The sequence below is a fragment of the Gymnoscopelus braueri genome (genome assembly GCF_963280865.1).
Source record: "Gymnoscopelus braueri genome assembly, chromosome: 5".
NCBI lineage: Eukaryota > Metazoa > Chordata > Actinopteri > Myctophiformes > Myctophidae > Gymnoscopelus > Gymnoscopelus braueri.
In genome coordinates, this window is record NC_137606.1 from 4,178,056 (window position 1) to 4,189,715 (window position 11,660).

At 42.4% G+C, this 11,660-nt stretch overlaps 1 protein-coding gene across 1 annotated transcript in view; it reads left to right on the forward strand.

The window, feature by feature from the left end:
- Positions 1-8,341, forward strand: part of slc5a2 (solute carrier family 5 member 2) — a gene marked incomplete at its 3' end in the record, with an annotated part of 50,795 nt that extends 42,454 nt beyond the window's left edge. Inside the window, exons 9-15 of the mRNA XM_080429461.1 lie at positions 1,327-1,462; positions 3,418-3,525; positions 4,226-4,376; positions 4,811-4,979; positions 5,720-5,935; positions 7,100-7,238; positions 8,118-8,341. Coding sequence (XP_080285587.1) covers positions 1,327-1,462; positions 3,418-3,525; positions 4,226-4,376; positions 4,811-4,979; positions 5,720-5,935; positions 7,100-7,238; positions 8,118-8,341 — 1,143 coding nt within the window. The remainder of the gene's footprint in view (positions 1-1,326; positions 1,463-3,417; positions 3,526-4,225; positions 4,377-4,810; positions 4,980-5,719; positions 5,936-7,099; positions 7,239-8,117) is intronic.
- Positions 8,342-11,660: the final 3,319 nt, after the last annotated feature.

Below are 11,660 nucleotides of genomic sequence, written 5' to 3' on the forward strand. Positions count from 1 at the left end.
GGCCGCCTGCATGACTCGCCTGATGACGTAGGGTTGCTTCTGCACCAGACCGGAGCGGACCGCAATTCATGAAACGGAAAGCTTTCGCTGAAAATAGCAGATCGACAAGCTCACAACGTTGTGAGCTTGTCGATCTGCTATTTTCAGGATGCCGGGGTTTAAGTGGTTAAAGCTAAAAGGATAACATAAAAATGTTCCATTGTGGTCCTATGTATTCAATTGATTCATCAACATAGCATAAAAGAATGAACACAATAATACATGACATTATCAACAAATACAGACACTATATGTAGTGTACTGTACTGTGCAAAAGAGATGGGAATTTACATTTCTCCTGATGTTTTTTTCAGGCCAATTTTGAAAGAAATCAGCGTTACACATGCTTTAATGCAGTGGTTTTCAACCTGGGGGTCGCGACCCCCAGAGGGGTCTCAAAATAATTTGGAGGGGTCGCAATTCATGAAACGGTTGCTCTCAACAGCCTGTGAATGGAACGGTGTGGTGGATGCATCTTGCTGTTGCGGTAAGATACTAAGATCCATAAAAAAGATATCACACACCTAACACCCCACTAGTATTGACTACTTTGACCCGCAAGTGAGAAGCTCACAGTGGGCACGTTGAGGCACAGCTGTTTAAAAAGCAGGTGAACAAAATTTACACTTATGTCAACAAAGATTAAACCAAACACCCAAATCACATCGATAAATCAGTCGAGTTTTTCAACATAAGAGGTGGAATTGCAAGGTCAACGTTGGTGGCCAGTGCCTTTGGCTACTGGATTTGTGTGAAGAGGTGCGTATATTGCCCTCTCAGATGCAAGGTTCGACTCGAGCTTAATGTTACTAATATTAGTTTTAGAAAATGTACCTATAATTAAAGTCTTATAACGATGAACTATTATAGTTATTTCATTTAGTATAGCAGTCGCAGTATGTGTGTACTGTAGCATGCACGTGTTAGTTCAGTGTGCACACACCAATGCACGTTTGTTCAGTGCGTATATATATGTTGTTAGATTGGTGAGTGCTGAAGGAGGGGGGGTCGTGAGCCCTGGCCAAGTCTTTTTGGGGCATCGCCAGCCAAAAAGGTTGAAAACCCCCGCTTTAATGGATGGTGTCAGGGCATTCCACATTTTGGTGGTAGAGTATAGTAGAATGAGAATTTTCCCATGTTTGTTCTAAATTTGGGTGGTACCAGATCATGGTTGCGCCCTCTAGTGTTGAGGCTGTGTGACAATGCCGTTTCTCAAGGAGAACAGGAGAGCTAACCTGAGGTTCTCCGGCGGGCAGAAATAATCAATGGCCTTGTGTTGTGTTGCAGGTGATCGTGCAGCGCTGCCTGGCGGCTCGCAGCCTCAGCCATGTGAAGGCGGGCTGCATCATGTGTGGCTACCTCAAGCTGCTGCCCATGTTCCTCATGGTGTTCCCTGGCATGATCAGTAGAGTCCTCTACCCAGGTTGTGTGTGTGTGTGTGTGTGTGTGTGTGTGTGTGTGTGTGTGTGTGTGTGTGTGTGTGTGTGTGTGTGTGTGTGTGTGTGTGTGTGTGTGTGTGTGTGTGTGTGTGTGTGTGTGTGTGTGTGTGTGTGTGTGTGTGTGTGTGTGTGTGTGTGTGTTGTGTGTGTGTACACGTGCGCACCAGCCTGTGTGCGCATGTCTTTAAGTGGAGCATGTGTTGCACTGTGTCCTGTTTGTGCTGCAGCTGCTTATGCCGTGCTCGGACGGACACGCAAACACACACGGTCAAATGTAGAGCGGCTGGCACCGCTAAAAATGTCTGTCGACTACCTTTTTTCACTTAGGAAAACTAATTAAAAACGAAGCTATGATGACTCAAACTATGACTAAATATACTGACAATTTCGTCAACAAATAATAGACTAAAATGTTTGGGAGGGACGAGTGGAGAAGAGATCCAGTAGAACTAAGACAAGTCATCATGGGTGCGCGCGGGTGTCACAGACCGAAAATAGCCGATTAACTTGTAGATGAGCTATTTTTGGCATGCAGCTAAGTGAAAATCAGCCATTTCTACGCCATCACGGCCCCGCAAAAAATATATTTTAGTAAATTAATTTAATTAAATCAACTGTAGATTTAGTCGCCTAAAATCTTATGATATTTAGTCGACTAAAATTAGAATAAAAGTAAAACATTTCAGGTGACTAAAATATGACTAAAACTAAACAGAACTTTATTCAAAAGACTATGACTAAAACTAAATAAAAAATTGCTGCCAAAATCAACACTGGCGGAGAACAGTGCTTCTCAAAGCGGGCTCCGCGGACCCCCATACTGGTCCTTGAGGGGGGGGGGGGGTTCTAGTGGGTCCCCGGCAAAACAAGTTTTTGTTGTTTTCTGTTATTGTGGGGAAAGCTTTTGCTAAAACTAGCTCACATCTGCTGTTTTCGGCGGAAGCTTTCCCCGCCAATACGGATGCTGGGGTTAAGACCTGTGTTGATTTTGACAGCAAAGTTTGATGTAGTTTTAGTCATAGTCTTTTGAATAAAATTCCATTTAGTTTTAGTCATATTTTAGTCAGCTGAAATGTTTTAGTTTTTGTCTAGTTTCATTCGACTGAATGTCATAAGATTTTAGTCGACTAAATCTACAGTTGATTTAGTCGACTAAAATGTATTTTGGCGGTGCCTTGATGGCGTCGTAATGGCAGATTTTTCACTTGGTTGCATGCTGAAAATAGCCGATCTACAAGCTCACAATGCGTCGCAGCGCGATAAAATTACTTGTCGTTTAGTTCTACTATGGATCTCTTCTCCACTAGTCACTCCTTAACATTTTAGTCTAGTTTTTATTTGTTGACGAAATTGTCAATATATTTAGTCTTAGTTTTAGTGATCGTAGCTTAGTTTTTATTCAGTTTTCGTCAGTGAAAAAAGGTAGTCGACGAACAACAAATGTTCGTCATAGTTTTAGTCGTCAAAATCAACGCTAGTGGGGAAAGCTTTCGCTAAAAATAGCTCACATCTGCTGCTGGGGTTTAACCCATTAAGACCTGAGGCCGATGCTACAAATGCCTTCTAAATCAGTAGTTCTCACACTTTTAAAGATTTTAAAAAAAAATGTTCAAAAATAGCAGCTTGTATATCTGCTATTTTTGAATGGCCAACGCAAAAATCTAAGATGACACAGATGCTTCGTTCCGCAACGGGTCCGTTGCCCAATACAAATCAATTTGGGGGTCCTTCACATGAAAGAGTTGGAGAACCACTCACTGGTCCATAATGTGTGTGTGTGTGTGTGTGTGTGTGTGTGTGTGTGTGTGTGTGTGTGTGTGTGTGTGTGTGTGTGTGTGTGTGTGTGTGTGTGTGTGTGTGTGTGTGTGTGTGTGTGTGTGTGTGTGTGTGTGTGTGTGTGTGTGTGTGTGTGTGTGTGTGTGTGTTTTTTTCTTTCTAGATGAGGTTGGCTGTGTGGTCCCAGAGGTGTGTAAGATGGTGTGTGGGACTGAGGTGGGCTGCTCCAACATTGCCTACCCCAAACTGGTGGTCTCTGTGATGCCCAGCGGTAAAACCACACACACACACTTAATAAATACACACTCCTAAACCTTAGGAGTATAAATACTTAATTATGTAGTTATGTCAACGTCATCACAATTGACCATGTTCACACGGCAGCCATTCCGCTCTTACATCATAATTGGAGGGGAAAGAGACGTGTGAATAATGGCCAATTGCCTCAGTGTTCACTTTTCAGCACTTTACTCCTTCGACCACTTTCAACCTGGCGTCCCTATTTTGGGCATTTTTGTCCCTATGTTCTCAGGCAGTGTTGATTTCGTCGACTAAAACTATGACGAAAATGTTCGTCGACTACCTTTTTTCACTGACGAAAACTAAATAGAAACTAAGCTACGATGACTAAAACTAAGACTAAATATATTGACAATTTTGTCAACAATTAAAAACCAGACTAAAATGTTAGGGAGTGACTAGTGGAGAAGAGATCCAGTAGAACTAAAAGACAAGTCGTTTTATGTTTGGTTCCACGTGGGTGTTGCATGCTGAAAATAGCAGATCTACAAGCTCACAACGCGTCGCGCCGCGTTGTGAGCTTGTAGATCTGCTATTTTCAGCGTGCAACCAAGTGTAAAATCAGCCATTATTTAGTCGACTAAAACTAGACAAAAACTATAACATTTCAGATGACTAAAATATGACAAAAACTAAATGGAATTTTATTCAAAAGACTATGCTGTTCTCAGGTCTGCGTGGTCTGATGCTGGCTGTGATGCTGGCTGCTCTCATGTCCTCTCTGGCCTCCATCTTCAACAGCAGCAGCACCCTGTTCACCATGGACATCTGGACACGCATCAGGCCGCAGGCCGCCGAGAGCGAACTCATGATCGTTGGAAGGTAGGAGGGAAGAAGACCTCCCTGGTCTGATCCACCTGCACACAAAGACAGATTATTCACAGATATTATGCCAAAATCTTTGAGGAAAAAAGCAGTTTGCATTAAAGTACTCAGCTTATTTAACTCCTCTCCTCATTATTCTCTCATATTCTCCTCTCCTCTCCTCTCCTCTCCTCTCCTCTCCTCTCCTCTCCTCTCCTCTCCTCTCCTCTTCTATGCTCTTCTCCTCTCCCCTTCTCTCCTCTACTCTTCTCTTCTATGATCCTCTCCTCTCTTCTCATATTATCTCCTTCTGTACTCCTCTCCTCTCCTCTCCTCTCCTCTCCTCTCCTCTCCTCTCCTCTCCTCTCCTCTCCTCTCCTCTCCTCTCCTCTCCTCTCCTCTCCTCTCCTCTCCTCTCCTCTCCTCTCCTCTCCCCCTCTCCTCTCCTCTAGAGTCTGGGTTCTTTGTATCGTAGCCATCAGTATCTGCTGGATTCCAGTGGTCCAGGCTGCCCAGAGTGGTCAGCTGTTTGATTATATCCAATCAGTGACAAGCTATCTGGCCCCGCCCATCGCGTCAGTCTTCTTCCTGGCAGTGTTTGTCAAGAGGGTGAATGAGCCGGTGAGACAGATACAGATATCCAAATCTGGGTTGAACGTGATTAGTGGAGCTCCCTCTGGTGTTGTGATTGTGGACGTCATTGGGCAGGGTTCCGTTCACCTCCACCACCTGTTCTCTCCCCTCCAGATAGGATTGCATCCAGCTCATTGATGTGCTACTGCTTTTAGTTTATCAATCAATATAGAGTGATTTACGGTGTCAAAAGCCCAGCATGACCATGCCACAGTATTTGCCTGAGTCCACCTCATGTTTGATGTTGTCGTTCAAATAGAGAAGGCATGTGTCAGTGGAGTGGGATGTTCTGAAGCCAGATTGGAATTCGTACTTTAGTTTTTTCAACCTGTTCCGGATCCCTGTTTGATGGAGAGGTTTATTATGTGGGTCAGTGATGATTGGAGGATTGGAGGCGGCTGAGTCTCTAAGAAATTTGGAGGGAAAATTGTCATGGCCAGTGGCCTTGTAGAGCACAAAATTTTTTAAACACCTCATCTGTTGTCACCACTACAGCTTGTCAGCGTCACGCAAAAGCACACAAGCTTTATATCCATTTATATGTTGGCTATTCAAAAATAACAAATCTTCTCCCTGGCACAAAACCTTTTCAGATGGGGGTCCGCGGCCAAATATACAGTATATCATTTTGGGGGTCCTTGACATGAAAAAGTTTGAGAACCACTGGTCTAAATGATGGTGGAGCACAGAATATCATATACCCTCTCCCCCTACCTCAAACCCCTCAGGGTGCGTTCTGGGGCCTGATGGGGGGCCTGGCTATGGGTCTGTGCCGGATGGTTCCAGAGTTCTGGTTTGGTAACGGCAGCTGTCTCTTCCCGTCCGCCTGCCCCCGGCTGGTGTGTGGGGTCCATTATCTGTACTTTGCCGTGCTGCTGTTCTGCTGCACGTCACTGCTGGTGCTGCTCATCAGCTGCTGCACTGAGCCCATACACGACCAACATGTGAGTGTTGTTCATCTACCGTTTTGTTGTTATCGGGCGGAAACTGCTTATCTCCAACTTTTTGTGTTTTTTTTTACTTTTTTCTTAATGAATGCCCTACTTGATCATACTACACTACAGCGTCACACAAAAATATCAAGTAGCAGATCCACAAGTTTGAAACCACGCCGCCTTTTGAGCTTGTGGATATTCTACTTTTGATATTTTTGAATTTGAATCCTGGAAAGTAAACGTTTTGGTTCAGGTTTCCACCCGAAGATTTTCTGTGTATATTTCTTATTTCGATTTGTTGCGCCTTTTCTCCCCCAATGAATTCCTCCACACACATTTCTGTGTGTTATCACTGTATCCTACTGACTCACCTGCCAGTGAGGAGCCCCACTGGGAGCACAGTTTGTTTGTGTGTCTTATACTTCTTTGCTTGTTCATTGTATAATTGTATAATTAAAGGTAGGGTAAGTGATTTTCTTTGGTTAACATAAGTATTAAATAGCTCTATATTTTGAAATGACTCATTGCTATAGACAAACACATGTCTCTCCATCTATTTAATAACCATAAAATGCATTTTCAGGTCAGTATACCAGTTTTATCCAATCAGGATAGAGAAACAAGTGAAATGGGAAGTGATGACACTAAGAGATGAGAAGACAAAATTGAACACTATAAAAATGAAGCTGATAAATCTCTCCTGATTGGCTGAAATGTTGTCACCTACCTGAAAATGTATTTCCGGTTTATTTAAGAGCTGGAGAGACAGGGAGACTCCTGTTACTGAACAAACACTCTATATCAATGATTACTATCAGAATATAGTGCTTGAACCTTTTAACAAAAACAAATCCTTTCACGCATTGGATTTTATATACTTAATTTGCATTTTTTTTTATTGGGCAAAAAGTTTGCTTATTTTTATTTATTAGTTTGCTTATAGGTAAAAAAAAAATCTTAATTGATTAAAATATTTATTTAAGACTTTTGTCTTTTTAATGTATTTATTTTTTACAAAATATTGGACAAAACATGGGTAATCAGCGGTCTAGGTCAGGACTCCAAACATGTGGCGTCAGTCAGGAATCGGGCTCTATGTATGAGTGGGTGAGATTTGTGTTCCAGTGTGTGAATAAAGAGATCATGATTTCTGTGTCCTATACGTAAACCCAGCTCCATCGTCTGGTGTTCAGTCTACGCCACTCCAAGGAGGAGAGGGAGGACCTGGACTGGAAGGACCAGGAGAGAGGGAGGAGAGCACGCCGACAGGCGGCGGAGAAGAAGACCAAACGGAAGGCTGAGCACGAGACAGGTGAGAGAAAGAGTAGGGGACGTTGTCAAAGACACACGCAAAAGAATGTGGGCACTCTGTGTGGTCCAGTAAAGTACCTGCCCACCACCTTGGAGTCAAGGGCATTGGTTCTCAAAGTGAGAACCAGGGGTTCCAGGGGTCCTTGGTAGGGTTCCAGGGGGTCCCCTGCTAAAATAGTTAATATAGCGTCACAAACATTTTAACCACTTTAACCATATATTATACTTTGGTTATTCAAAAATAGCAGATATACAAGCTCATAGCTCATAGCACTTCGTGCCGCGCTATGAGCTTGTAGATCTGCTATTTTTGAAAAACTGTGACAATTTGTGCAAATCTTTGAATATATATACATATATATATATTTTTTTAAACGAACATTTTAAACTGAAAAAAATATTTTTGAGATGAGGGTCCGCAGCCAAATATACATATCAATTTGGGGGTCCTTGACATGAAAACATTTGAGAAACCACTTCGGATCCACCGCGGTGCATCCAGTTTGGCCGAGCGTCTGTACGAATACAATTGGCCGTGTTTTGGGGTAGAGAAGCCGGGCGGTGAGGGTGATATTTGTCACATGCATGTACTCCTATGGGCTGGGGGCGGAGCCTGTCAGCAGGGAATGTTGAACGGGAGGCGTAGGACGGAGGCACTATGTCCTCCTGGTGGGGGCTCCTCACTGACAGGTGAGCCAGGAAGATACAACAGCAGTGGCAACACAGAAATGTGTGTATGGAGGAATTAATTTGCATATCGGCTAAATTGGGAGGAAAAAAGGGCAAAACATTTATTGACAAATAAAGACACAAATTGACTAAAGGAATACACACACTCACACAATTGAATTTTTTTCCTCTCCTCTGTTTCTCGTCTCAGTGGCTGACAAGGAGGTCCCCAAGTCCGGTATCTGCCGCCTGGTTGGCTGGTTCTGCGGTGTGGGCGGCGGCTCACAGGACACAGAGGCCAATGAGCAGGAAGTGGCCGAGGCGTCCAAACAGCTGCCTGACATCAGCGAGGCCCCGGTGTGGAAGTACACTCTGGACGCCAACGCTCTGGTCATGATGACTGTAGCCGTGTTTATGTGGGGATACTACGCATAAACAGGCTGAAGAACACTGTTCTTGGGCCTCAGTTGACAAAATATAGTGCCCGTTATGAAGAATGTATTTGAATATCGTTGCTGTCGGGCAGAAACCTCCTATCTCCATATTCTAACTTTTCATGTTTTTTCGTAAATCAACGGCCTACTTGATCATACTACAGCGTCACACGAAAGCATCAAAAGTAGCAGATCTACTACAAGCTCGAAACGACATGTTTTTAGCTTGTAGATCTGCTACTTTTTCTGTTTTTTAATTTTAATCCTGAATAGTAGCAGTTTTGGACATTTGAGGTTTCCACCCGACAGAGATGATATAATTGTTAATTTTGATTTGGTATTGATCTACAGTACTTTGTAATGGCATTCCTAATGACAGGAGATGGTGGTTTTAATAAATCTACAATTACGTGTAGCCTACAGTACTAATAGTGCAGGGATTCCTTAAGTGGGGTGCGTGCACCCCTTGGGGTGCTTGAGCTGCCTCTAAGGGGTGCACGACAAGAAACATTTTAATGAAGTAAAAGAATGCAATTAAAACATTTCCTTTGTACACTTTGGTAAAAGTTGTATCCAAAATTAAAAACCTACATTTAACAAATTCATTAATGTACCCAAAATGCACTTCAGCTGCAATTTCAGCCATTTTTATTATTTTATTTATTTTAATGGGGCTTAATTATGACAGCATTTCCCCCCCATCTAAAAGTGACGTTTGTAAACCACAATAAAGCACATTGCATTGCCTTGTTGTTGAAATGTGCTATACAAAAAACACTTTCCTTTCCTTGCCTTGTGTGTAACTTTGTTACAATGTAGATTCAATTTAATTCAAATGTGCACATTTCTGTACTCTTTTGAATATTTAGTGTTTTTATGTGTATTATTTTATATTTTGTGATTATTTGTGCATGTGTGATGCCTTCAATATATAAATAGGCTATTTTCTAAGGATAGGGGGTGCAGCAGCCCAGTTGGGATGTAGAATGGGGTGCAAACTAAGCCTAAAAAGTCTGGGAACCGCAGTAATAGTGAACCATTGTTGCCACCTACTGGGGATATTGTCATACTGCACTTCGAAATAATGCACAGTAATCTACAAAGTATGTGTAGATTGTAGATGTGTAGTAATCTACACAGTATGTGTAGATTACTACACATACTGTTAGTGTTTCATCAGTGTGTGTTGTTAGTGTTAATGTTAGTTTCAGTGATCACACAGAGTCACAGATACACATGTTTATTCACGTGCAGTTAAAGGCCAAATCATTTTTTTCTCAAGCAACACTGCGATTAACATGTTCACCTCTTTGCTGTAAGCTGGGAGCACCAGGGGTCCTTGAGGGGGTTCCAGAAAAATGAGGAACCTTCAAACACTTCAACCCTATTTTCATGTATAGCCTACCTACACAGCTTTATATGGGGAGAGATTTGTCTCTCTCCCCATAGCTTTATGTAGATGGGCTTATTTTCATAACCTTTTGAAAACGTAACGAAAATAAATTCTCTGAGGCCTATGGGGGTCCCTGGCACAATCGAGATGGGTGCCTGCGGCCAAATACATATCAATTTGGGGTCGGTCCTTCACATGAAAACGTTTGAGAACCACCGTGCTAGAAAAGCACACTGGATATAGTGGATACAGCAGCTTGTGCTCTAAATAGCATTCATGGGGTTAGAATAGCATTATTGTCTACTGTTACACTGCGATTGAATCATGTCTACTTCTTCACTGTCTGCCCTCTTCATGCAGGGAAGTAGATTGTAGATTGGAAGCTGAGGGTTTTATATGTGGTTTAACATGTCGGGCAGAAACCTCTTATCTCCATATTTTAACTTTTTGTGTTTTTTTTGCAAATGAATGCCCTACTTGATCATACAGCGTCACTTTAAAGTATCATAAGTAGCAGATCTGCAAGCTCGAAGTGAAGCGCTTTGAGCTTGTAGATCTGCTACTTTTGCTATTTAAAAAAAAAATTTGAATCCTGAAAAGTAACATTTTGGACATACAGTATGAGGTTTCCACCCGACAGAGACGATATATAATCATAGCAGACAGTAGGAGGAAGTACAGCAAATTGAGTCCCAGAAATCAGCTGGTTGTGCAGCTGGCATTGAGCCTTCAGCTCAGGCTATGGCCAGAGAAGTCAATGGAAGGTTAACTTAAAAGAGGAAATGGAGGATATTATTCCTTTACAAGATCAACATGTATACTGATCAGATTTTGATGATACTATTAAACACTAAATCTGACCCATTTCTTCCACTGTGGCGAGTAATTCTTTTAAATTCAGTTAAATCATGACATATTTCTTCCCAGAGAGAGTATTGCGTAGCCACCAGACAATCAGTGAGCTCTGCCTACTGACACATCTTGACATCTAAATTCAACATATGGACTTTTAACAGTGGCGGGAAAGGTTGTAACAAATCTACGTCCACTGCTATGAAAAATAATTGCTGTTGGGCAGAAACTTCTCATCTCTCTATTTTAACTTTTTTTGTTTTTTTTCCGTAACTTCATGCCCTAGCGCAGTGGTTCTCAACCAGTGGTCCGGGGACCAACAGTGGTCCTTGATGGGGTTCCAGGGGGTCCCCAGACAAATTAATAGTTAGGAACCAAATTGGCCCCTGTCTGTTGGTAACTCTGAGTGTACAAATGGAACCAAATGGTCCTGTTAGGGTCCATTTGGTTCCATTTGTACACTGATGATGATACTGTGTAGATTGGGACCCCCAAGAAATCAAAATGGTTGAGTCCCTGGCATATCTTTTCAAATGGGGGTCCCTGGGCTAATATGTATCAATGTGGGGGTCCTTGACGCAAAAAGGGTTGAAAACCACTGCCCTAGCGTACTTGCTCATACTACAGCATCAAACAGAAGTACCTTGCGGTTCTGCTACTTCAGCTGTTTTTGAATTTGGATCCTGAAAAGTAACCGTTTGACATACAGTATGAGGTCACAGTTCCTCAACAATTCAGATTCCTTTACGGTTCCCTTTAACAATTCCTATATTTATAAAAAAAAACATAATTTTGGCCTTAATTATCATTTCTGAAAACAACATTCATTCAATCATACATACAGTATTACATACATATTGTAGTGGTTCTCAAAGTGAGGTCCAGGGACCCTCTTGGGTTACTTGAGGGGGTTCCAAATGGATCCTTGCAGGACTGTAACTCTGCAAGTCTGCACAAATGGAACTGTAAGGGTCCATTTGCACACTCAGAGTTATGGTGGTCCTTGGAATTAACCCATTAAGGCCTGAGGTTCCGATTCTACAAATGTCTTCTACACCCTAGTTGTTTTTTTTAA